The sequence below is a fragment of the Misgurnus anguillicaudatus genome, chromosome 22 (assembly GCF_027580225.2).
Source record: "Misgurnus anguillicaudatus chromosome 22, ASM2758022v2, whole genome shotgun sequence".
NCBI classification, from domain to species: Eukaryota; Metazoa; Chordata; class Actinopteri; order Cypriniformes; family Cobitidae; genus Misgurnus; species Misgurnus anguillicaudatus.
Genome location: NC_073358.2, coordinates 53723751 through 53751455, shown reverse-complemented (window position 1 = coordinate 53751455; position 27705 = coordinate 53723751). Strand labels below are relative to the sequence as shown.

At 38.8% G+C, this 27705-nt stretch overlaps 1 protein-coding gene across 2 annotated transcripts in view; it reads right to left on the bottom strand.

The window, feature by feature from the left end:
- The window catches only part of tek (TEK tyrosine kinase, endothelial), a 64595-nt gene that overhangs the window by 9829 nt on the left and 27061 nt on the right, over positions 1 to 27705 (bottom strand). For both annotated transcript variants that reach the window (XM_055198063.2, XM_055198062.2), the window contains exons 6-21: positions 26898 to 27035; positions 23991 to 24116; positions 23758 to 23903; positions 23533 to 23677; positions 23222 to 23380; positions 22694 to 22828; positions 21874 to 22149; positions 21451 to 21762; positions 3779 to 3939; positions 2867 to 3077; positions 2671 to 2781; positions 2348 to 2538; positions 2097 to 2210; positions 1949 to 2019; positions 1815 to 1855; positions 1632 to 1728 (exon numbers count right to left, since the gene is read on the bottom strand). In XM_055198063.2, coding sequence (XP_055054038.2) covers positions 1632 to 1728; positions 1815 to 1855; positions 1949 to 2019; positions 2097 to 2210; positions 2348 to 2538; positions 2671 to 2781; positions 2867 to 3077; positions 3779 to 3939; positions 21451 to 21762; positions 21874 to 22149; positions 22694 to 22828; positions 23222 to 23380; positions 23533 to 23677; positions 23758 to 23903; positions 23991 to 24116; positions 26898 to 27035 — 2434 coding nt within the window. The remainder of the gene's footprint in view (positions 1 to 1631; positions 1729 to 1814; positions 1856 to 1948; positions 2020 to 2096; positions 2211 to 2347; positions 2539 to 2670; positions 2782 to 2866; positions 3078 to 3778; positions 3940 to 21450; positions 21763 to 21873; positions 22150 to 22693; positions 22829 to 23221; positions 23381 to 23532; positions 23678 to 23757; positions 23904 to 23990; positions 24117 to 26897; positions 27036 to 27705) is intronic.

The window sequence follows — 27705 nt, the reverse complement described above, 5'->3', positions numbered from 1 at the left end:
CTGTAAAGAAAATGGCAACTTTTAACTTTCTGTCGTCTTAGTACACAATGTAACTACAGAAGAGTCAAGTTTTAAATATTGAAACTCTTTGGTCTTTTTTGAATGTGATGTTAATGGTCTTATCAGATATAATGAATTATGCCAAGCTACTCCAAAAGTGGCACCACCAGTCCCGGAGATCAGCTAAATGGACTCCAAAACGGCAAAACTTAAAGGTGCCCTTCCTCTGGCGTTTTTATTGTTTTAGACTGTTGTCTGAGGTCTACTCATGATGTTTGCATGATTTTTACATCCAAAAACATCAAAAGCAATAAGTAATAGGCTATTTTGTACCCTGGTTTTGAGGCTGGTTAGAGAAGTGACCATTGACGGGCTTGGAAGTAAACACCCACTGCATTGACGACTTGGAAGTAAACACCCACTGCTATTATTGGATAACAGTTTTTCGTTCAAACTAACTTTCAATTTAATCTCATGTGTAATCAGTTTAATGTCAAGTGAGTGTCTTAAGACACAGTGTCTTTCTTACACACGCATATTTTATCATAAACCCTTTTGACAAACCCTTATCGTAAACCCACGCTCAAAAACACACACACAAACACACACACACACATACACACACACACTCTCACACGTGTCTTTTATCGTAAACCCTTTCGATGCGCGTGTAGCAGCGCATGCACACACACACACACACACACACACACGCGCGCGTCTTTTACACAAACCCTTTCGACACACGTGTAACGAACGCACAAACAAACACATGTCTTTTATCACATTCGTTGCGTGTGCATCATGAATTCGCGTGAATCGCCTCCCTAAAGAGAACTTGCCTCCCTAAAGAGAAAGTGTTTTACTCGCACACACACGTGCGTGTCTTTTATCATAAACCCTTTCAACGTGTGTGCAGCATGAATTCGCGTCCCTCCGAAGAGAAAAGACCGGCCACTACAGTGACACAAAGTACTAAAGTGCTTTACTCACATAAGCTGCGCCATTCTGTCCGGATCCGCTTTTTAATCACAGTCTCTCTTCAAATCCAGCGTTCTTCTGAACATCCAAATATGTAGCAACTGTTATGATTCCCTCGTTTAATAGGAATGATGTCTCTCGACGAAAAACAATGGCCCGATTACGGTACGGTTGACGTTTAGCCATCCTTGCTGTAACTTGTTATTAAAACTAACTCAACTACACGTAATATGTGGGCGCGGGCTCAAGTTGAAGAGCTCATGAATATTAATGACCTCGATCAGTTCCACGTCACACTGATAAGCTTTTTTAACTGACCTGATTTCTACCCTTATTTCTTTTCAGTGGCTAGAGCTGACAGAGGAGGCGGAAGTTAATTTTCACATTCACGACACAACACAAACACACATGGACCTAACACATATAAAAAAATACAAGTAAAACGGTTTTATGTGGAAGGGCCTCTTTAAATGTTTAATTCTAGAAGAGGTGGAAAATTAGCCGATTTTTTTAAAAAAGGAGTGTTCCTTTAAACTACAAAGAGCTGACCTCAGATTCACTGATCATAACCAAAACATTCATAAAAACTCTTGTTTTATATATCTGCTGAGGTTCTTTTAATCACTCACTGCTGGCACAATTTACACACTTACACCTCATCATCACAATTGAGTGGTTTCTCCAGCCGATAACCTTGTGGTAGTTTTTCATATAGCTCTGCGCATGTCATTCCGCAGTAAGGTGTGCCACCTGCCAATGAAAAGCCAATGAATTACCTCTTCAGTGAAGATTTATATCACAACAGTATGGACTATTGACCATCACTTGAAACAGACCTAAACTCACCACCTCCCAAAGCAACACACCATATGACCATCTGCTCAGAGAAATAACATGTTTTAAATAAGTCATGCATAACAGGAGAGGCTTTTATGAAGATAAAATCGCTGGTGATAAAAAGTGTTCTTACACGTCACTATTGGTCGTGTACACACTGTAGTTCAGAGATTCGATGGCCATCCATCTAACAGGCAGACGACCCTAAAGAGAAACATGCATGTTAAGGTCAAATGTGCTCATATAATGATGAAAATACCAGAACAATTCTGTGTGCCTACCATGGTCTTTTTAACATAAACCTCTTGTCCTCTGGACAGGCCGAAATCAGCAATCTTTGCCATAAAGTTTTCTCCTACCAGGATGTTTCTAGCTGCTAAATCTCGGTGAATAAACTGCAACATAAGAACGTTTATTATGAATATCATAAGGCAGATTAATACAGTGTCTGTCAGTGCTGGTGTAAAACAGTAACTAAATAACCAGTAATGTTGATATCACATTGTTATTCAGTGTGGTTTCCTGTGCTCACCTGTTTCTGGCTCAGGTAGTCCATGCCACGGGCCACATCTGCAGCAAAGTGCAATAACTGCTGCGACGAGAGTGTGGACGCAGTGCTATTTGCGATGGCAAAAGCGGGATCGGTCTCCAATACTCTGCTCTTCCGCAGGAAATCCAGCAGGTTTCCATGAGGAGCATATTCAATGGCCAAATACAGATAACCTGAAGCAAAAACAGAGTAAAATTAAGCTCAAGTATGCTCCAAGTAAAGACCCAGCAGTGGTGTGTTGAAGAAAACAGTATACTGTTGCATTGTGATGGTTTGTTAAAGTTTTCAAGGTTCGTGTGAAGCACCTCTGTGTTCACATGCTCCCAGAAGATTGATGATGTTCGGATGATGACCTAGTTTGCACAAGACCTCAAGTTCCCCAGCAAAGTCTCGATGGTCATCCTTAGACGCGTATTCTGGTGTCAATAGAATGGACATTTAGGAAAAGGCTGTTGTCGACATGCTGTTCTAGTTAAGCTACATTGTTACTGATGTCCTCACCTTTCATTCTCTTGATTGCAGCGTCCATCCTTAGTCCGTTTTTCTTAATGCGAGCTTTCAACACCTGGCCAAAGTTCCCCTCTCCAATCACATCCTGGAACTTTATATCACTCCATTCCAGGGTTGGATAGGCCACAGATTGGCTGGCATTCTGAGCTTTCTTCTGCATGTTCAGGGAGCCAGAACTAAACTGGGCAACAGGCTCTTCTCTCTGTGGACACAGAAATTTCAGTTAATTTAATCAATATATTTATTAAAGGTGCCCTTTACCATAAAACCATTTTTACTTGTATTTTGTGTGTGTGTGTGTGTGTGTGTGTGTGTGTGTGTGTGTGTGTGTGTGTGTGTGTGTGTGTGTGTGTGTGTGTGTGTGTGTGTGTGCGCGCACACGTGTCGAAACGGTTTACGATAACAGACACATGTGTGTTGTGTGTGCGCGTCGAAAGGGCTTGTGATAAAATGTGTGTGTGTGTGTGTGTGTGTGTAAGAAAGACAGTGTCTTAAGACACTTACTTAACAGTAAACTGATTACACATGAGATTAAATAAGTATTGAAAGTTAGTTTGACTACGAAAAAAACTGTTATCCAGTCATAGCAGTGGACTTTTACTTCCAAGTCGTCAATGCGGCTGACCCATCAAAATGGATAATTTCTCAAGCCAGCCTCAAAACCAGGGTACAAAATGGCATATTACTTATTGCTTTTGTTTTTGGATGTAAAAACCACGTGAACGTCATGAGTAGACCTCAGACAACAGTATAAAACAATAAAAACAACAGAGGAAGGGCACCTTTAAATGTGTTTGAAAAGGTTATTGAGAACAGACATTTCAAACACAAGATGTGATTGACTAATGATTGAAATAAAATGTACATTCACACACACAGAGAAAAACAGGCCGTGTGACTCACCACTATGTTGTTAAAGGCTTGCATCATGCGTCTCTGGTAAGTGGCTCTCCTGAGCTGCATTACAATACAGAAGGCCAGTAGAATTGTAATGCAGGTCATACCAGCAGAGCCCAGTATTGCGTAGAAGAGCATATTCCCGTGACCTCTAAACCCATGCAGCTCTAAAACACACAAAAACATTACTTAATTTGGTTAATAAACACATTTTAGCTTGACACAGTCTTCCTCAGGATCCATGCTTTTTTATCTTGTGCATCCTCGCATTGGAGTCCCAAGTTCATGTACAAAGTTTGGTTTCAATACGTGAAAGCATTCCTGAGACACACACACACAGAGAGAGAGAGAAATGTATACAGGGTTGTAACCAGGGGTGTTTCCAGCATTGAAGGACATCCGGGGCTTAGCCCAGACCATTTTATGTAAATACAGGGATCACTAGCCTAGATCACCAGCTCTAGGTAGCCTAGAACTAATTATAACGGCTGTGCTGCACATGTTCATTGTTTTCTTATTAATTTTTTAGAATTGTAATTTAAATAATTTCAATCAGGACCACTTGAGTCAAAATAAAGACAAATCTTTGACATTTAAAAATGTTTATTTGCAAGATGTTAAAATTACATTTGGCGGTATGGCTCTGTTCTGAATTCCCCAACCTTTTCGTGAGCTCCATGAAAGCTAGTGAGGGAACAGCAGCAGCTTCTGGGGACAATCTCCCATATAAACTTTGATAGCAGCAAAATTCCCCCCAATTAGAACATAGCGTGCATCAGTGACAATGAAATGAAACTGATTAAGTTAAACAAAGTTTAAAGGAGGAGCTAGGGGAGGAGGTGGGTTGCAGCAAAGCAGTCAAAGCAGCCAAGCAGACAGACTGAAAATCCATTTAAATAAGGCGCCCTGTTTGAAAGGGACCAATTGATTCATAGGCATCGGATCAGCTGATAGGCTGGGTTAGGTTTGACAATCAGCTGATAGCACCGCTTGACTACGTGGCCTGCCTGAACTGACGCTGTACGCTATATTTTAATTTTAGGCTGAACAATCCATTTAAAGTGCCCTATTTTCACACACTAGTTTTGTACATAATACACCAACAATTCTTCTTTAGGACTTAAGATAATCTTAAAAACATAGGTGTCCTTATCTGTGTTATTTTGAGATGTCGTGAATAAAGGGCTATGCCGATAAACGATATCACATCGAATCGCGATGAAATTTAAATCGATAACGATGATAAGCTCCGGACATTTTTACTCAATATGATTTGATCAGTACTTTTGTGTAATGTTGGACTTATGTCCGTTTCTCGTCATGGATCGCAAACAACGACAAGCGCCTTATTAAAGCACAAGCAGGTTGCATTAAAGCCTGGATCATAGCAGACAGAAAAGGTACAGTACTTTCTTCTCACATCCATCTTGCACACACACATGTCTGCACCGGACAGGACAGGACATTTACAAATTTAGAAAAGATAAAATAAAGTAGCCGATCCACGAATATACTGTAGGGGTTGTGCACACCAAAACTTTTAAACGCCGCTGAAAACGCCTGGACAGTGCCGAATGCCAGCTGTTTTTCAGCTGAGTGCCAGCTTTCTTCAGCCGAGAAGTTTGGTAGCTGTGATACTTCAGCTGTGAGCCGGTTGGTTGCTGTGGTAATGTCCCGCCCCTCCTACACTGTGATTGGATGGCCGTGTGAGAACTGACTTTGACGAGCGGAGATTTTGACTCGAAGTTTAATATTTTTTCAACTCTCGGCGCTAAGCCCTGAACACGAAAAAACACCGTGCGGCGGCTTTCAGTGCGGAAGAAAACCGCTAGCTGCTGGCTTAATTCGAAAAACGCAAATCTTTCATTGGAAACAATTAACACTCTGGACACTCCGACTGCAGCGCGGGCGCCACAAACTCTTCATTTTTTAATCACTCCGCAAAGAGACTTAGATTACTCTGCTGATTTTGGTCATACAGATATAATTTATACATCATTTAAAACATAAAAGTGTCTAGTTTTTTATGTCCACTCCCAATAAAAACAGAATGTTGTGCTTTTTGCAAAATTAAGAAAATAAACATGATGTGCGTTTTGTTCTCTCTCCCTCAGTGAAGTCCTTTCAGAAACGTGTCAGAAAAATTTACTGTAACTTAACGAATACTTGTCATAGAAACAAAAGATAAATGCCTACATAATGCTTGGAATGTCGGCTTTTAATGATGTAAGTGAGATCGAAAACAGATATTGTCATTTGGTGTAAACTGTATGAGAAGGAGGAGAGGTACCGTCTTTCTCCTGTTTCCTGTTTATCTGTAATGAGAAGAGATCGCCACACCCCCGCACAATTGAAGTGAACGAGCAGAGACATCCATATGCATAAGTCGTGCCTCCTGCAATAAATGAATCCACAATCTACGATCCAGTCTCTCCATTCCTTGTTATGCTGAGTTGTTCCATCCGAGTGCACCAAACATGACATCTAAATCCTTATTTTACTTGTGTGTCACTATCCTCAGACACAAGTGTTTTCTTTGTCCTTCCGTCAAACAGTACACACAATGTGCACGCACATACACAAACACATGAGTCAGGAAATTTGATACGCTTTTGGTATTCTTATAAAATACGCGATTGCAAACAATCCATCTCAATACTTATTTACTTGCGAAGTGTATATCACCGCACAGCAAGTTCACTCGCATGTGCACACTTTCCTTTGTACTGCTTTCATGATCAACACATGAGGGAGCAATAGCGGTGGAAGCTGTAAACAAAAATTGATAAGTTGATCACGCTTGGCCCTTGTTGTGTTTCTACAATAATGATTACAAAAACACAAATAAGTGTCCAGACAACGATAGGCAGTTCTTCTTTTGAGCTCTTTACTGCACAAAAGTAAAACTCTCGCTGGCCAACCAAACACTAACCCTGTGTTCATTTTTACGATAGCCAAAGAGTACCTTTACCATGATTACTATGGTTTTTAAATGTATAAATAATTTGTGTGTGTGTGTGTGTGTGTGTGTGTGTGTGTGTGTGTGTGTGTGTGTGTGTGTGTGTGTGTGTGTGTGTGTGTGTGTGTGTGTGTGTGTGTGTGTGTTCACATTCTATTGAACATTTTTCTTAAAAATTCCCAAGTAAACCTTATCATGGTTTTACTACAGAGAATGTTACATTCCTGTTAAACATTCCACCTCAAATATGACATGTGCACTTTCACGTGAGAGAGATATCAGAGCTCCGTCAGAGCTCCGTCGAGTTTATCATCGAAATCCTATTTTCTGACTACCTTGTTCCTATTTATATAATATAACATATTCGTTTATCTCAAGAATACTTTACCGTGTCGACTATTGAGCAGTACTACCACGTGGAATGATTTATCACTGCTAAACACCCAGTGTTAGCATATAGCCCGCTAGCATCAACAAACAGGTGCCGGTTTTAGTTACCATTTTGCCGATCTAATGGCGGACTCATCCACTGTATGCTATTCAGACCTGTCCTCACCTCTCCTCAGTTTATCGCAGATCCTACGCGACGTACAGCGCCCAGTTCACCCAGGCTCCAGACATCCACAAGCGACCGAGAAGTGCAAAAAGCGAACACCCTACGCGGTGCAGCTTCACGGACCGCGCTCGAGGGAACGGAGACGCCATCGCCCAGAATGAAAGCGATCGGGAAGCCATGGAGGAGCCGCTGCCCGGCCGTCGCAGATTCAGCGTGCCTCACATCACACTGGCTACAGACGTCCGCAGGCGATCGGGGCGTGCTGCGAGTGAGCTTCCCTCACGATGTAGCTTCACGGACCGCGTCCAGGCGACCGAAGACGTTATCACCCAACATGAAAGCGGTAAGACTCCGCTTGTTATTGTAACCTGCATTACTTGCCACATGTACAGTTTAGCTTCTTCCATCAGCACAGAGGGGTTTACTTGTGCTAAGTGTATTGAAGTAGTAAGGCTGACGGAGAAGATTGCAGAACTAGAAGCGCGCATCCAAACGCTAGTTGATGACAGTAATACCGCTAATGCTACAAACGCTAATACCGCTAATGCTACAAACGCTAATACCGCTAATGCTACAAACGCTAATACCGCTAATGCTACAAACGCTAATACCGCTAATGCTACAAACGCTAATACCGCTAATGCTACAAACACTGTTTCGGGTGCGCCTAGTGTTAAACGTAATACACATAGCTCGGTTACATCATCTGAATCAAGGGGGCCGACTAACTGGGTGACTGTTAGGCGGCAAAGTCGTTTCCGGTGCCCACCCAAGACCCCCCTGGTAATTTCAAACAGGATCAATATTCTAAGCAATACACCGACTGAGACGTCTGTTAAAAGTGCCTTGGTCATTGGAGATTCGATACTTAGGAACGCGAACATTGAGGCACCAGCCACCATAGTCGATTGTATACCCGGAGCCAGGTCTTCAGACATTAGATCAAAACTTAAAGTGCTGGCTAATGCTAAGCGTAAGTTTACAAAAATTGTTATTCACGCCGGCACGAATGACACCAGACTCCGCCAGTCGGAGATCACCAAAGATAATATTAAAGAGATATGTGAAATCGCTAAAACAATGTCAGACAATGTAATATGCTCTGGTCCCCTCCCCGCCTACCGGGGGGATGAAACTTACAGTAGATTATTGTCTCTTCACGACTGGATGTCAAAATGGTGCCCTCAGCATAACGTAGGGTTTATAGACAATTGGAAGCATTTTCGGGGGAGACCTGACCTGCTAAAGAGAGATGGCCTCCATCCATCTCAGGAAGGAAGTGCGATTCTCTCTATAAATCTGACCAATAGTCTTACTTCGAATACAGTCTGACTATCCAAGGTACAAGTCAGGCAACAGACGGATCGACTTAACCGTCCATCTGTTAGCTGCTGTGATATGTCAAGATCACTTATATCCCAGCACTTCGAATCAATCTTACCAGAATATCAACACATTTCAACTGTATCTGTTCCCCGAACAAATAAATACAGAGCACCGCTTGCCACATCTGGTACAAATCTGATTAATATAAAATTAGAAAACAATACATTAACAGATGAACCTCGAATGTTAAAATTCGGCCTTCTGAACATTAGATCGCTTACCAATAAAGAACCTATTGTCAATGAAATAGTTATAGACCAAAACTTAGATGCACTCTGTTTAACAGAAACCTGGCTTAAAGCAGACGACTACATTAGTTTAAACGAATCCACCCCACAAGACTATTATTATAAACACGAACCTCGATTAAAGGGGAGAGGGGGTGGTGTAGCTACAATATACAACAAAATTTTTAAAGTAAACCAAAAATCTGAAGTAAAATTTAAATCATTCCAACTAATGTTGTTAAATATGGAAATAACCGATCGTAACCACAAACAGCTCTCTTTTGCCTTAGCTACAATCTATAGACCTCCGGGCCACCATGCAGATTTCCTTAAAGAAATAGCAGATTTCCTGTCTGAGCTTGTAGTCACTGTAGATAAAGCTCTTATCGTTGGTGATTTTAATATTCATGTGGATAACCCAAAAGATGCACTAGGACGTGCATTTATGGATGTTCTAAATTCTCTCAATATTAGACAAAACGTGACAGGGCCAACGCATACTCGTAAGCACACATTAGACTTAATTCTGTCACTCGGGCTCAATATTAATGACATCAAAATATCACCTCAGAGTGATGCAGTTTCTGACCATTACCTTGTGTCATACACTGTACTTCTAGATAGGATCAGTCAATCCACAACATGCTACAGATTAGCCAGAACAATAATTTCCACCACTAAAGATAGATTTATTAGCACTCTTCCAGACCTGTCCCAAATTAAACATGTAGCAGATAACTCTGACGATCTAGATATTGTAATAGAAAACCTAAACAATGTCTGTTCTAACACATTGGATGCCATTGCTCCCATTCGAAAAAAGAGAATCAAAGAAAAACCGCCAGCTCCATGGTATGATCATCACACCGCAGCACTCAAAAAGGCAACTAGGAAAGTGGAAAGAAATTATAGAAGCACAAAGTTAGAGGTATGGCGTGCAGCATGGAAAGAGAGTGTTAAACAATACAGACAGGCTATTAAAACCGCCAGATCTACCTATCTTAGCAAGCTTATAAATGAGAATCATAATAACCCTAGTTTCCTCTTCAGCACCGTTGCAAAACTGACTAGAAATAAAGAACAAACAGAAACCAATAGTAAACTTCAACACAATAGTAACGACTTCATGAACTTCTTTTCTAACAAAATTACGGCTATAAGGGACAACATCGTAGCTACCCAGGCAGCCACAACTCTACCTGTTAGTTCACTTAACACTAGACTACCATACGAACATCTTGATTCATTTAAACCTACTACAATAGATGAGCTCTCTAGACTAGTTACATCATCCAAATCATCATCCTGTATATTAGACCCCGTTCCCACAAAACTGCTTAAAGAGGTATTCCCTGTAGTGTCAACCCTGGTTCTAAATATCTTTAACTCATCGCTAGAAATAGGATATGTTCCAACAGCTTTCAAACTAGCAGTTATTAAACCGCTGATTAAAAAACCGCAGCTTGACCAGGGAGAGCTTAATAACTTTAGACCAATCTCAAATCTCCCTTTTCTTTCGAAAATATTAGAAAAGGTAGTGGCAAGCCAGTTGCGCACATTCTTGACAAATAATAGTACATATGAAAAGTTCCAATCAGGATTCAGGCCCCACCATAGCACAGAGACAGCGTTGCTTAGAGTTACAAATGACCTCCTATTAACATCCGATCGTGGTGAAATCTCAATTCTTATATTATTAGACCTTAGTGCAGCATTTGACACAATAGATCATACAATCTTACTCAATAGACTAGAAAACTATGTTGGTATCAGTGGTCAGGCGCTAGCCTGGTTTAGGTCCTATCTAACCAATCGCTATCACTTTGTTTATGTAAACGAGGAAGAGTCATATCACTCCCTGGTTAAATACGGTGTACCGCAGGGTTCGGTTTTAGGTCCTATCCTGTTCTCGTTATACATGTTACCTCTAGGAGACATTATCAGGAAACATAACATAAGTTTTCACTGCTATGCGGATGATACCCAGCTTTACATCTCCTCACATCCCAGCGAAACACACACGTTTTCTAAGCTAACAGACTGCCTTAGCGATGTTAGTGACTGGATGGCACATAACTTTCTTAAGCTGAACTCCAATAAGACAGAGATACTTATTATTGAACCGAATCGCTACAAACATAATATGTCAGATTACAAGTTGCACATAGATGGTTGCACTGTGGTGCCATCTTCCACGGTTAGGAACTTAGGTGTGATGTTCGACAGCAACTTATCCTTCGATAGTCATATCGCCAACGTCTGCCGCACAGCATTCTTCCATCTTAGAAATATCTCGAAAATACGCCATATACTGTCTACATCTGACGCAGAGAAGCTTATCCATGCTTTTATGACCTCTAGAATAGACTATTGTAACTCGCTACTCGGGGGATGCCATGCAAATCAAGTAAACAAGCTTCAGCTAGTTCAAAACGCTTCCGCAAGGGTACTTACTCGATCTAAAAAGTATGACCACATAAGCCCAATTCTGGCATCTTTACACTGGCTACCAGTTAAATATCGCATACAATTTAAAATATCACTAATCACCTACAAAGCTTTAAATGGCCTAGCACCCTCATATCTTAGAGAATTACTATCAGAATACAACCCATCACGCACACTACGGTCGCAAAACTCTGGTCTCTTGATTATCCCTAGACTATCAAAAGTGTCTAAAAGTGGAAGGTCATTTTCCTACTTAGCCCCTAAGCTCTGGAATGATTTACCAACCGATGTCCGAGAATCAGACACAGTCGATAATTTTAAATCTAGACTTAAAACTTTTCTCTTCAACAAAGCATTCGCATAATTTGTCTAGTAAAAGTACTTAACTCGAAATAGTTATCTGTACGGAACAAAACACTCGCGGTCATAACACAGACCAACCAAATAAATAAATAAAAACCTTATCTTAACCTATAGTCGGATTGCGATTTTGGAACTTTCGTGTTCTTGTGAATAGTATGCCATACAAACCCGTTTGCCACTGAACCTGCATTAACGACGACAGTGGGGCTTCCAGCCTTAGTCAAACGGGTTGGCACGTATGGTTGGGTTGTGATTTTGGCGCTTTCTTTGTATTGCAAATAGTATGCCATACAGACCCGTTTGCCACTGAACCTGCATTAACGACGACAGTGGGGCTTTTGGCCTTAGTCAAGTTCAAGTTCAAGTTTGTTTTATTTATATAGCACGTTTAAACATGGCCGCAGGCCAACCAAAGTGCTGTACAGGTAAATAACAAAACAAATAAATACACAATAAGTTCTAAAAAAAGTTAAGAGAAGGAAGCATAAAAACTATTAAGAAGAAAACCATCATACAATTAAAAAACAAACGTTACTCATCAAATTAATCAAAGGCAGCATGAAACAGATGTGTTTTGAGAGAGGATTTAAAAACAGATAGAGAAGGCGCTGATCTAATATGAAGTGGAAGCCCGTTCCATAAGGTCGGGCCTGCCACTTCAAAAGCACGATTTCCTCTAGATTTTAACCGAGAGCATGGAATTTTGAGAAGGAGTTTGGATTCAGATCTAAGACTTCTAGACGGCGAGTATATGTGTAGGAGATCAGTCAAATACTGAGGAGCTAGGTTGTTTAAGGATTTATAAACTAGAAGGAGAATTTTAAACTCAATCCTGAAGTTTATAGGTAGCCAATGTAAAGATTTCAGCAACGGGGTGACGTGGTCATATTTCCTCCTACCAGTGAGGAATTTCGCTGCCGCGTTTTGGGCAATCTGTAAGCGTGCCATTTGGGATTGAGAAATGCCGTAATAAAGGGAGTTGCAATAATCCAAGCGCGACGTGATGAGGGCATGGACAGCTGTTTCCAGAGTACGCTTTGGAAGACAGGATTTAATTTTAGCTAAAGAGCGGAGAAAGAAAAAGCTGGAGCCAACTACCGCGCTGATTTGTTTATCAAATTTTAAAGTACTGTCAATTTTCACGCCCAGATTCCGGACTAGTGGCGACGAAAATTGTTCAAAAATACCGAGGTCAAGATCGTTTCTTGGTCTGGTCTCAGATGGGTTAAAAACTATAACTTCGGTTTTGTCCGAGTTAACAAAAAGAAAATTCTTGTCAAACCAGGCTCTTGTCTCCTCAACACAAGCTGTCAGGCTGTCTAAGGCACCCTGCTTTGATCTCGACAACGGGATATAGATTTGCATGTCGTCAGCATAACAGTGAAATGATACATTGTATTTTCTGAAAATAGAACCCAGGGGAAGAAGATAAAGAGAAAAAAGAGTAGGAGCTAACACGGATCCCTGAGGCACACCACAATTCAGTTTGTGGACAGATGATGTAAAACCACCTGATTTCACCATAAAACATCTGTTAGATAGGAATGACTTAAACCAGTTTAAGACCGCACCTCCTAAGCCAATATAGGACTCCAAGCGTGCGATAAGTGTCTGATGGTCGACAGTATCAAAAGCAGATGATAAGTCCAGCATTACTAGGATCACAGAGTTCCCTGAGTCCGTAGCCATGTTGGCACGGGTTGGCACGTATGGTTGGGTTGTGATTTTGGCGTTTTCTCGTGATCTTGTAAATAGTATGCAATATAGACCCGTTTGCCACTGAACCTGCATTAACGACGACAGTGGGTTTACAGGCCTTAGTCAAACGGGTCGACAGGTTTCATTTTCTCTTAAAAATCGGAAGGTGACCCTTAGTTACCATATATACCGTCGCAGTGGGCCCCCAATTTGCAAAATCCTCAACTGTGGATAAAACAATTATGCCTCAATAGTTAGTCTGTCTGAAACTAAGCTGATTAAACCACATCACTGTGTGACACTTGCATTACATGTGAACGGCCCCTACGCTAATATGATTTTGTTTTTCTCTCCCTGTCCCTGAGGACAATGGGACAAACAGACCCAGTTCCGGTAGATGTGAAAGTCGGCACACCTCTGATCTACTGGTCGTCCTTCAATCTGATGCCCAGCTGATGCCTGACCAACGACCACCGGCAGGACCCGCTTAATATCCGCTTAATCTCTGCTTAATCTCCGCTTAATCTCCGCTTAAGCTCCTTATCCGTTTATATGTGTGTATATACATGTATATCTCCCAAGGGTTTTTCCCTCCTAGGACTTTTATTTTTATTTCCTCGGCTAAACAACCCGGGGTTTTTGTTTTTTTTCTCCTAGGGGGTTTTTTACCCCGGGGAGGTAGCCTGCTTTGGCTTAACTTAGCTTCTTCTTCTAGACGTTACATTAGTAATATGCTCGCTCATAATGTTGCGTCATGGCCGCAGCAAATTTGACTGCTTATGCTATTGTGTATTATGTTATGCTTTCTGTCGTTTTTCTGTGCTTTTACTGTTTCTATTAATGTAAAGCTGCTTTGAAACAATTGAGTATTGTGAAAAGCGCTATATAAATAAAATTGAATTGAATTGAATTGAACAAGGCTCATTATGTGGCACATTATGCAACTCTTTTGTTTCCTATGCTGTCAATCACTGATTATTCAGGAGCTTTCCCGCCTCCATGCATACGGCCTTTCCCAAGCAAAAGTGGGAAATAGAAATTGTTAATCAATATATTGTTTAATGTGAATGAGTAGGCCGAATGATTTTCACATCATTTTGAAGAAAAAATGTTAGACTACTAGATCCTGTTTTGAATAGTCTTGGGAAAACATGTTTAGAATGAGTTTTGTGTTTAGAATTTTGCTTTTTCAAAAACCATGCATAAACCATGCTACAATATTATGTTGATCATATAATATTGTAGTCCAGTTTGTGCTGAATACAGTGTTATGAGACATTTGCCATTAATATGTTTTAAGAAACTGAAAAAAGCACAAATGTCAGTGCAGGGCAAAACTTTTCCAGGGCCTAATAAACCCCTTAGACCCCAGAGGGTTAAACATTTCTTTCTCTCTCTCTCTCTCTCTCTCTCTCTCTCTCTCTCTCTCTCTCTCCAAATAGGCTTAATAATTTATTAGCAACTGCTGTGCAACCAAAAGCTTAAGCTTACCTGAAACTAGGAAATGAACTTATTTAAAGGCTGCCTGAAAGGAGTAGATATTTTATTTAATTTTTATTGCCCTTTCATCATGGCAACAAATGTGTAACAAACACAAGCAAAACACCATTCATAAGCTGAAATGTACAGCTATTATATCTCTCTCACACACAAAGAGCTTGACATACACACTCAGGGCAAGATCTGCAATAATGTATGTTCAGGTGAAAAATAAGTAAACATCCATAAAGTACTTCAAGTGCTTTATTTTTCACATACTTGTTTTGTACTTAATATAGAAAAAATGCTTTAGGACTTCTAAAGATAATCTTAAAAACATTTAAGTTATTAAGTTTAATCAAAATATACCATACGTGCATATGAAATCACTCGTTATGGTATAACCTAATGTTTTTATTTGTCTTAGTGTTATGTATGTTTAGAAAGCTTGAAAGGCAAAACCTAATGCTTCTTGCATTTTCCAGGGGCCTATGAAAAGAATATCTATTATCCAATATCATGATATCCATTTTTTTAATAAAAAATAATAGAAAAATCAAACAGAAAAAGATGTTGTGGAAGGCAGAGGAGTAGATGGAGTCATGGAAGAAAGAAACATAGAAATGGATGGCGAAGAGCTAGAAAGAAGTGAAAATCCAGCATGAAGTGAGTGAAAAGGTTAAAGGTGCAATTTGTAAGATATTTGCAGTAAAGTATCCAAAAATTTCTATCAATATCTGTTATGTTTTCAACTACTTGTAATTCGTGAAAAAATTGCCATTCAAAACATTGACACGGGGCAGTGCAGTCTCCTGCCAATGACGTTAATATCCACATGACCCTTTGTTACCGCCTTTACTGACATAGAAAGCACATGACAACAGTGTCGTGTACAAATGGGGAAGTATGCGTTAGCGCCTGTCAGGCTACGAGCTTGTTTATGGACTAAGAATACTCTTTACCATCTGCCGCTGGTTGTGTCAGCAAAGACAGCTCCCGTAGTACAGGCCAACCAAATGACCCAAGAAGAGTTTGGAACAAGACAAGAAAAAGAATGAGGATTAATATGGGTGTTGCATTATCTGGATAGAGAGATCTTCATGACAACATTTAACTAGACAGAGATGCTGATCTTGCTTGTGTTTAACGCAACGGGTGAGTTGTTTTGATTCGTAACTCTTTAAAAATCGTATGCTATTATATTGATCACAAGATTAGTGTGTAGACTGTAGGGTATGTACAGCAATCCTTAAGTTAAATTTACTACTTTTTAATACCTTTTTTACTACCTTCAGAATATTTTTTAAAACCATCACGACACAGAATTGCAAGTGTTAGGGCCCTATTTTAACGATCTAAGCGCATTGTCTAAAGCGCACAGCGCAACGTCTAAATGGGCGTGTCCGAATTCACTTTTGCTAATTTAATGATGGGAAAAATGGTTTGTGCGCCGAGCGCATGGTCGAAAAGGGTTGGTCCTATTGTAATGAGAGTATTTTGGGCGTAACGTGCAATAAACCAATGAGAGTCTCAGCTCTCATCCCCTTTAAAAGCCTGTTGCGCTGGCGCTATGTCTAATCCCTATTTAGATGACGGACTTTGTAAACTGAAAAACTAAGCGGAGGAAGAAGATCCCCAGTTTAAGATTAATGTTAAATAATTTTGTTGTTTTTCACTTGTATTGAAATTGTTATTTTTTATTAAAACCTTTAAAAATCGTTTTCTTTTAGTCATGGAAGTAAAAAAGTAGGCTTGTAATTGACTTAAATGTATGGATATACAATATCATAAAAAAATAATTTACAATTATGTAAGAAAAGGTTTGTACTCTAAAAATACTTTATTTGTAACAAACAGGAGATAAAGAATTTACAAACGGCTCTCCGCACGTTCGTTTCAGTACCTGGACAGTGTTTTTTTTAAGCAAAGACTTTTTTTAAGCATTACTTAAAAATGTTTCTCATCTCACTATATCCACAGGTACAGAGTCATCATATACAATAAATCCATGAGGTAGCATTTAAAAAAAAAAACATTTAAAAACAGATGCATTTGTTTAAAGCAAAGCATTTATTTACTTACCAGGCTACAGGGGAATCAGCTCTTTGTGCCTTCTAACGTCTCATAATTAGTCCTCATTTATGTCCAAGAGACTCAATAATTTTACATTCAATCCTTTAATCTTTCCTATTTAAAAGCGTTTAATGTACTATGTGATAAGCAAACATGCGTTTTCCTCCCGTTTATAGGCGCATATTACTAATGCGCTCTTTAAATAACAAAAAACATATTAAGCCATTGACTTTAGACTTTAGACCAGGATTTTGTTGGTCAATGGCGTAGTCTATTTTAGTTGCCTCAAAATAGCAACGCGCCAACAATGCGCCTGAACACACCTCTTTTTTACATCAGAACGCCCATGGGTGCAAAAGGGGGCGCAAATGCATTTGCTATTTAAACAATGTGGCGCTAAACGTGAAAATGATAACTGTGCAGGGTGGAAACTAGCAAAAGACACTTGCGTCGCGCATTGCGCTGCATTGCGCCGGGTGTAAGATAGACCCCTTAATCAGCGAACTTTCTATTATTTACACAGATTTTTACATATATAACATACAAAAAAGAATAGACTCATGGATTAAAGTGAAAAAAATTCTTCTGACTGAAATGTTTTTCAGGCCATATTCATATTCATAAGTCATATTCCTTAAACTAACACTTTGGGCCCTATTTTAACGATCTGAAACGCAAGTCCGAAGCGCAAAGCGCAAGTGACTTTGTGGGCGGATCTTGGGCGCTGTTGCTATTTTCCCGGCGGGAGAAATAAGTCTTGCGCCGGGCGCAAATCAATAAGCGGTTGGTCTGAAGTAGGTTCATTATTCATAGGTGTGGTTTGGGCGTAACGTCAAATAAACCAATCAGAACGCTATCCAACATTCCCTTTAAACGCAAGGGCGCAAGTTCCATGGCGGGTTGCTATTATTATGACGAATTTGACAGGCGCACGCCAGGAGCGGTTCACAGCCGAGGAGACCGACGTTCTTGTAAGAGCAGTCAAAGACAGAGAAGTTGTTTTGTATGGGGTTGGGAGAAACCCGCCCAAATCAGCGTCGGTTAAACAGGCGTGAGAGGAAATAGCCGCAATTGTCTCATCAGCTGCGCCAAGCACTACAATGATGTCAGGAGACGGGGGATCCCAAGCTTGCCAGCATAAATCGGGCACGCCGAGCACACCCTCACCGCTGAAAGGGTTTGGGGGCTTTGAAATCGGACACAAGAAACGCAAGCAAGGTTCAACCCCAAAGTACACATACAAATCAAGTTCACATACATGAAGGTTTCTTATGAAAACATTTTAATTATTATTTAGATAAAATAAACGTAATACAGCCACACAACAAACTTATGAAAATATTTTAATCGTTATTTGCATGATAATTGTTTAACGCTGCCACACAAAATAAATAAAAACTATCACCACAATGCTCACCACAATGATTTCCCTTATCTCATGTATTAATTTTTTTATTGTAACAATTTATGATTTAATGATTTCCCTTATCTTATATTTTTTATTGTAACAATGTATGATTTGCAAAAATAACTGTTGCATCTGTGTAGATTAGATAAGCAATGCGCGTTGTGCACGCTATTATGGTCAAGCATGCGCCCTTAAAATAGCATAATGAACCACGAGCAACGCGCCACTGACTTTAGACTAGGTTTTTTTGGTTAGTAGCGCAATTGTTTTTTGAAACGGCAAAATAGCATAAGAGATGGTTTGCGCCGGAGCACGTCTCCTTTTTTGCGCTGAACCGCCCAGGGAGCGCAAGTTCATTTCCTAGTTTGCCGACGTGCGTATGTGAAGGGAAAAACCCGCTGTGCGCCAGTGCAAAATACGAAATGATACATGCGTCACTGACAAAGTCACTTGCGCTGGGTGCAAGATAGGGCCCCACATGTAGGTGAGACCAATAGCATTTTAAGGGGAGATTTTTTGCCATAAATTCCATATTGAAGTCTCCTGTGGCATATATATGTAGCTGTAGTTTGCAGGGCATTTCAGATTAAGGCGAAACAGCTAAATAACTCACTATATAAAAAGAAAGAAAACATGAATATCACCACCTTTAATGAATCTTTTATTAATTATTTATTAATTGTAAATGTATTTATTTTAGCATTTACTAATATTTTTTTAAATCAAAGTTGAAACTGTTAAAATTAGTGAATGCACCATCAACTACTGTCAATTACTGTAATGACATAAACAAGAATTCATTAATGCTTATATACTCTATATTTTTCATTGTTTGTTCATGTTACATAATGCATTTACTAATGTGAACAAATATAACTTTTTCATATCATATTATTCAGTACACCTAAACGAATAATCCAGGGTCTGTTCTGTTCACATAACAGCTTACAGTCACAGCTATACAGTAACGTTATGTATGAATATAAACCCTGAACGAGCAACTCGAGTTAAAGTAGTGTACAAATCGCACAGGATGTCTGTAACCATAGTGAATGAAATTGAATGACTGTACCTTTATCAACAAAATATTATGTTACAATAGAAGCAGCGCTGATGTGCTACTTTATGCGCAAACGTTTCTGCTGTTTACTTTCTCCTAAGACCTAAATGGTCGTGTTTATATGAGGATATTTGCAAAGATGGGATTTTTGAGGCATATGTGTTATTTAAGGCCAATAAAGCGGCAAAAATACTCACAACACAAGCTCAATGAGAAATGAATGCGCGGCTTGCGTGCTCATCTGAGACAGAAACATTTAGCATTTAGCGCTGTTGTTTGTGTTTGAATGGCTTAAAATCACTTGTTTTTAAACTGCGGTGCTTAAATATATGTACAAATGTTACGTTTTTGTGACCACACGCAAATGCAACTGCAAGAACCGACAGGTGGATGACATCAAAGTCCCGCGAGAGCATTTCGGAAGCGGTCTCCTCTTATGATTCCTTGTCAATCGCTCTGACGGGATTTGGATGTCATCTGCCTCTTGGTTCTTGTGGCAGCACATGAAGTTTACCCACGAGTTTAACAAACCTGTTGTATCAGCCACTGTCTATATCAGCATAAAATGAAAAAACGTGACGCGGATGATCAGTGAGAAATCATTTACCCCCAAAATACAGGACCCCTAACGTTAGTCATACTGTGCAAAGACACGCAAATTACCTGTTTGGTTTTCTTAGCCCACGAACTGAAAGGCTTGCCAATCTACATCATTTCGCTAAGCCAAATCAATCGTCTTTTACACCTTTATCGATCTTCAAAACATCGGAGTCTTCCTGCATTATAAGTTTGACCATGCTAGCTGAAATAAAGTTTTACCTCAGCTTAATGTGATACAGTCAGAAAACCTGGAGTGGATCCGGTGCGTAGTGATTACAGAACCCTTACTGCGGAGAGAGGAACGTGATTTGGCTCCACTCCAGGCTTTGATCACACCCCAGAGACGAAAGATCTTTGATTATGTGCCCAGATATGCTAAAGCCCATATTTAAATTAACCGCCTTCACCCTATGCTTCACCCCCATCCAAGTAATATTTATCGTTTTCTTGCAAACGTTGCAAAAAGCTTCTCGGCTGTTTCCAACTACTGGCCTAAGCCAGTCTTTAAACCGAGCGTCCTCCAGCCAGAGGTCCGAAAACTTGCACTTGCCCGTATTTACTTGGTAAACTCGAGTCGCATGGAGCAGAGGTTTACAGCCAAGCTACCAGCTTGAACCGCCCAACGTACAAAATTTGGACTCATACTGTAACATCTATGACTAACAATTTTGTTTTAAACATCAAATATAACATTTTATATTGAAATAAAACGATGTCATCAAACGCAACATTTATAAGGCCTAATTACCTTATCCTTCAACGTGACTTCTCGTTCGCGTCTGATTAATTTCCGTCAGCGGTTGAGTTAAAGACTATAAATCCCATAATTCCATGCTGCTTCAGAGCGTCATTAATCAACTTCATTTGTTTTTATTGCCGTTTTGGCGCCATCTAGTGGCGAATTCTACATATTCCATCTTTAAAGAAGAGGGTTGGGAGAGAAAGAGATGTGTGTCTTTCAAATATTTCTTACATCAATATAAAATAGGCAAACCTATTTTATTTATATAACCGATAGTCTTTAAAATATAGAATTATGTATAACCTTGCTCATCATAGTTACAGTCGGTGTTATTTTAGATACTGGTAAGATCTATGTTTATAATAATTAAGACAAAGGATGCTACAGTAGAGTTGCTGAAGGTTCTGTAGATGCTTGACTACTTATAGGAACATTTGTTGTTGTTTTTGTTTGTTATAAAATGTTAAGGTCCAGTGTATACACCGAATGTACTATATGCAGTCTATAATTTATTGAATCCATGAGAAACATGCAAGGATGCTCACTTCAGTGTTGCCACCCCTCATAGTTATCATGCCACCCCCCTTGCCACCCCATAAATAATTTTCTAGATTCGCCCCTAGACATCACATGGAGACCTCCTGTATGTCAAAATGGAACTTGATTCTTATAGACTCACGTAAATTCTCTTGCAGGGTCAAGGTCTTGAGGGTTAACTGGGGTCTCTTCTCACTCTCTCCAATGTTGTTTATAGTCCAGAGCTCCAACTGGTAAATGGAATCGCTTCTCAAGCCCCTGAGCTCGAACTGCATGCTTGTCTGCTCTGCTTGCACACCGAGCTCCACCCGCTGACTGTAGTCTGACTGCTCTGTCTGCTGGTAACGGATCATCACCTTTGAGATGGAGTGACCCTCAACCACCAACCATGTGACAATGGCTGAGGTATCGCTTATGTTGCTTGTGGAGATGTTGGCAGGGGGTGGAGGAAGCTCTGATGGATGAGAGATATCTTTATTAAGCATGTGATACACATTTTTTTTTGCAATGAAATGCTGCATGATTTGATGACAAACAACATCCTAGACATGAAAGGTATTCTTACGATTGCTCAGTGTCCATGCAGTGACGGTTGGACATGGCTCTCTGGTAATGCTGGTGTTCACTCGCACCTTACACTGGTATTTATGTCTGGGTTTCAGCTTGGTCAAATGGAGGACAGAGGAATTTGAGGGGAGCTGGAGGCTTCTCACAGTTCCTGAAGCACCAACTTGCTTACATTCAACCTCATAAACCCATTCTTCTTGAGTGTGCACAGAGTCCCAGGACAGAACTAGTGAGGTCTGGTTGATGGGCATTAGTGTCACACCCATGGGCAGCTCTGAGGACAAACACAATCCATTGCTATTATATTTCAATATGAGTATGATGTGATTCTCCTTAGCAGTTGCATAGCTGTGTGGGGGCAATACATTATCCAATGCTTCTAATTTAATGTTTGTATGTACTTTTTTAAAAATTAAATGGAGCACTGTTTTTAAAGCAGCTTTCCAAGAAAATACTCGAATCTCTATGTATAATTGTAATATTTTTTTCTTCATTTAATGTCCATTGATTTATCTTGTTAAAAGACTGCTGACATTAGCTTAACTTTCATTAGTATATTACGATAATACTTGTACATGGTATGGAATTGGAGTATTGTGTATTGCATTATTCTATAATGAAAAAAATACCTCCATGTACTCCTTTCTAGACTGTGTTCATAATATAGTTTTTACTATATAGAGTACTACTTATTCCTTGTTCTTTGCATTTCTGTGTTTTCTTTGTTTCAAGTTCATGTACATGTAAAGCTGTATATATATATATATATTGAGACAGAGAGAGAGAGAGAGAGAGAGAGAGAGAGAGAGAGAGATTACCAAGCGTCTGTGTAGTGAAAGTCGCTGCAGGCCCAGGCTGGCCTGTTCCACCTGGTCCATGGCGACTGAGCAGCACACATATGGTGTATTGGGTCATGGGAGAAAGATTGTCTAACCTTACCAGAGCACCACTCGCTGTAAACATATAGATTGCTTAACCATTCAAATTCATTACATCTAAAACAAAATGTTCCCAAAAACTGCCCCAAAGCATTCTATATCTACACAATAGCTTTATAAATGTTAATGCTGTCTTTTGAATTGAAAAGTTTTTTTTGTAAATATATTGTCCTTCTTTTGTCACAACCCAAATAACCATTTTACTGCTAATACCACTAATACTGCAATTCCCCATATGAATTGCAACAATACAAACATTACTTTCTGGAACTAATCTATTATGTTTTATGTCTGAGTTCATTAGATTTCTAACAGCTTTTGTAATTTAATGCTTGCTGGAAATATTTCTAAGACAGATATTTATAAATCAAAATCAAATTTTCCAGCTGTTATTGACTGAACTGTTACCCTCAATGCTCTTCCATGTAGATGCACTGGTTTGTTTGTAGAGAACCCTGATAGAAGTTAGAGGTCCATCTCCTGTAAAGGGATCTTTATTAAGCTGAACCAGCAGGTGATACGGGCCGCTGGCATTCAGGATGGGAGGGTTCTGGGGCTGGGGTGGAACTGAAACAGGTGGATTTATTTATCAGAAAATAAAAGTGGTTCATAAGTAATTGACGCAAAGGAATTGTTTCATTTAGACATAAAAGAGACTCAAGAAAGTTTCTACATGTAAAATATTTTTAATCCAGCACAGGCAGTTTGCATAATCTCACCTTTGATGTTTACCAGGAATTCTTTTGTCTCATGAAAGTTTTTGGTTTTGACATGACAGGACCAGCGACCACTGTCAGAAACTGTCACCTTCCCCGCCTTAAACATTGATATTGTCTGATTGTAGACTGTATGTGTGTCTACAGTCTGGAAGGAATGCATTTAGAAAATTTAAGCCTTTGAACAACACAGCTATTAATTGATGTTAATGAAGTGATTTGACTCACATATAGAGGGCTTTTGTCTGGTTTTAACAGGCTTATTTCACCGTGTAAAGGAGCAGGCTGTCCCACAGCAGAGCAGTTGACCCTGTACTCCACTCCTGCATTGATCTCATCATCTCTCAGGTCACTCATGATAACTGGTCTCATTTCTTTCAAAAACATCATAAATACAGATTCTCTCAGACACGGATTTTGTCCAGCAGGACCATGCTGGATGCTCACATAAGGATTTGTACCTGGTCTCTCACAGTGAGCACCGTGCCAACCAGCACACACGCATCCTCTGAAGCGATCGCATTTTCCTCCCAGTTCACAGTTGCATGCCTGTTTACACCCTGCACCATAATAACCGTCAGAACACCCTGAAAAAAAAATATATATATAATATATGTATTATAACTAATGATAATTAAAGAAATCCATTAAAATAAATTTTTACTATACTATTTCTTATAGTTAGTAAATTTTCTAAACCTAACTATTGAAATAAATTATAGTGGCATTATTAAAAGTGGATGGAGCATTTTCAGTTCCTAAAATAGTTTGTGTAGAACTGCATTAGGGGAGTACATTTTTTACCAAGTAACAGATGTTTTAAATAAATTTGAAATACAGCTTTTTTACAATGTAAAATATAAAAAATTTAGAGGAGTTTACAATTTTTTTGATTATGCAGATGAGTGTTTGTGTTTAGGCAAAAAATGAGAATCATGATGTGTGTTTCACCACTCAATAAGGTTTTTCTGCCGATCTGTTTTGTCTCTAATACAGATATTTAAAGCAGTAGTGTGCTATTTTTATTCATGTAGTTCAACTCTGCTTTGTTTATTTAATCTTGGCTGTTGATACCGCAAATATACAAATAAAAAGGTTAACGCATGATTTAGTATTGTGCACATCAGATTATGAATACCCAGGGTTATCTGAACCCCTTGTTAAATATGAGCATAGAATTTCCTCTTTTTATTGAATTTGTTGAAATATATTGTAAATAAATATCTTATATATTGTATTTACTTGCCGTCTGACTTTAATATGAAGTGAGTTTCCAAACAAACATTTTACTGACTATAAATAACTTTGCAACATGTACAGTACATTTATTCTACTAAACCCTACCCCTAGAATTAGAGTATTTGGGCCCTATCATACACCAGGCGCAATGCAGCGCAAGGAGCAACACAAGTGTTTTTGCTTGTTTCATCCAGACACAGTTATCATTTTCACGTCCAGGCCACGTTGTTTAAATAACAAATGCATTATTAAATGTATAATTTGTGTGTCCATAGACGTGCTGGTCTGGAAACGTTCAGGCACATTGTTGGTGCTTTGCTATGCAATTTTTGTATTATTTAAAGAGCACGTTAGTAATACATGTGCCTATAAAAGGGACGACAATGCACGTACCAATGAATGCGCAGCAGTACACAATTTTTATGAATTTTTTTTTATGAAAACATTTTTAATAAAAAAAATAAGTATTAAAATGTAAAAGATTATTATTGAGTCTCTTGGACATAAATGAGGGCCGATTACAGGACTTTAGAAGGCATGAAGAGCTGTTTCATCTGTAGCCTGGTAAGCTGATTTTTTGCTTTTAAAAAATGCATATATCGCATTTAAATGTTTTTAAATGTTACCCCACAGATTTATTGTATATGATGACTTTGTAGCTCTGAATATGGTGAGATGAGAACCATAGTAATATTTTTCAAAACACTTACGGCGCTGCCCAGTGCTGAAACGTTTCGGCTCTACACACATTTGTAAATTCTTTATTTCCTGTATAAGTATTTTTACTTATGCAAACATTGTTTTTTTTGCATATTTGTAAATTACTCTTATAAAAACCTTTACAGTGATCATGCATCATACTTTATCAGCTTATTTTACTTATTACTCCAATAACGACTTTCAAAGAGAGCCAAAGCTTTAATTACAAAAATAACCATTTCAATAAATAAAACACAACCCAATTTTTTAACATCAATCTTAAACTGGTGGTCTTCTTCATCTGCTTAGTTTTTCCGCTTACAAACTCCACCATGTAAATAGGCAATCCGCCTACTGGCTTTTTAAGGGATAAGGGATGAGACTCTCATTGGTTTATTGTATATTATGTCCAAAACACACCCATTACTCATTAAGAAAATAGGAACAACCCTTTTAGACTGTGCACCTGGCACATAGACAATTTTTCCCGTCGTTAAACTAGCAAAAGTGCATTCGGACACACCCGTTTAGACGTGCGCTTTAGACCATGCGCTTAGATAATTAAAATAGGGCCTTTTAAGTCTTCTACTCTAATGAGAGTTAGTTGACATGTATGGAAGGGTTTTCTGCAATTTTTAAATGAATTAATTTATGATGTAAATTAAAACCAGATTTACAATTTCATTTAAGAAAACTATATGCAAAATATGTGCTAAAATAAAAAAAAAAATTTCAAGATGATTATGCAACTTCCCTGTCAAATTGAAAAATAAAATACAATTGATTATTTGTCATGTCATTTTCACATTTTTACAATCTCATTACAATATTGGCAAGACTGCCAATTTTAGAAACAAACATGAAAAGGAAACTGCAATTTTTAAAAGTTTTTTACATAATGCTCATGCAATAATAGTGACAATTATCAAATTAAAATGTAAATATTACTTTTCATTTTATGTTCTTTTTTCATGTTTCATTTTGAAGTCAACTTGTATGCAAATTTTATATTAATCAGTGAGTTGGGTTTACTAACTCACAGAATAGAGAGTGTCTGAGGCAGTGTTGCCAACTTTACTACTAGATTTAGTGACCTTTAGACCCTTTTAGCCATGGTTTTACCAAAAAGGCTACTTATGACAAATCTAGCAACCTTGGAGAAACCTTATCTTCACATCTGTAAACATCTTGTGTCAAGTCTTGCTTATCTGGTGAAATGCACATCTCTCTGGGCCTAAGTACATTGAGCTGAGCAGCATTCAGTTTAGACCATATGGAGCTGATGTGTGGATGAACAGGTTAGGGTTAGGTAGGATTGAACCACCAACCTTCTGATTTGTAGACAATCTACACTGAACCACTGCCCCCATTAATATCATTTGCAATAAAGTTTGATGTAGTAAGTGGACAAGAAATCTTTGATGTCTCACCCTCATTGCAAGTAAAGCCCTTCCATCCAGATGCACATGAACAGCCGTAAGGGTCTTTGAGACAGAAGATCAAAGCACGACATTGTCCATCCGTACAACGTTCTTTACAGCTTCGCCCAAAGCGTCCCTCACCGCACACTACACGTCACACAACACTTTATTTCAGAACATTTCACACTTTTCACAGCTGAAAAAAATTACATTATGAACTATGAAATAATTCTAAAAACAACAGATTTGTGTCCTTCATTAACATTCTGGCTGAATTTCTTTGGTTTTGTTACAATTATTCTAAAAAATTATGTTCTTTCCTCATAACGATGCATTGTCTGTCTTGCGTTTTATTACTATTTACACATATAAAGCAAAAATATAAAGCAAAAAATGCTTTAGTACATCAGGTGGATATTATTCTTATTATTAAAAAGACATGAAATCACTCATTCTCAGATTAAAAAGGTCACTCTTTCAATCATAATCATAGTTATCTTATAGTTAAAGAATGCACATTATGTCAAAGATGTCATCAGCTTTTCCGGAAGTGATCCCAAGAACAATTTTAATTTAAGATTTCTATTAGTTAGGTAAATGAAAATCATGTTTCCATAATTCTGTTTCCATAATAAAAAACCTTTTATTGTGAAACATTCAACTGTTGTTATGTATGCAGATGATTCCACATTGTACTGTTATGCAAAAAATCCTCATGATGTTTCAAATCTATTAAATCATGATTTGCAGAATATAAGCAAGTGGGTAAAAGAAAACAAATTAGTTTTAAATGTAGACAAATCAACATCTATGCTTT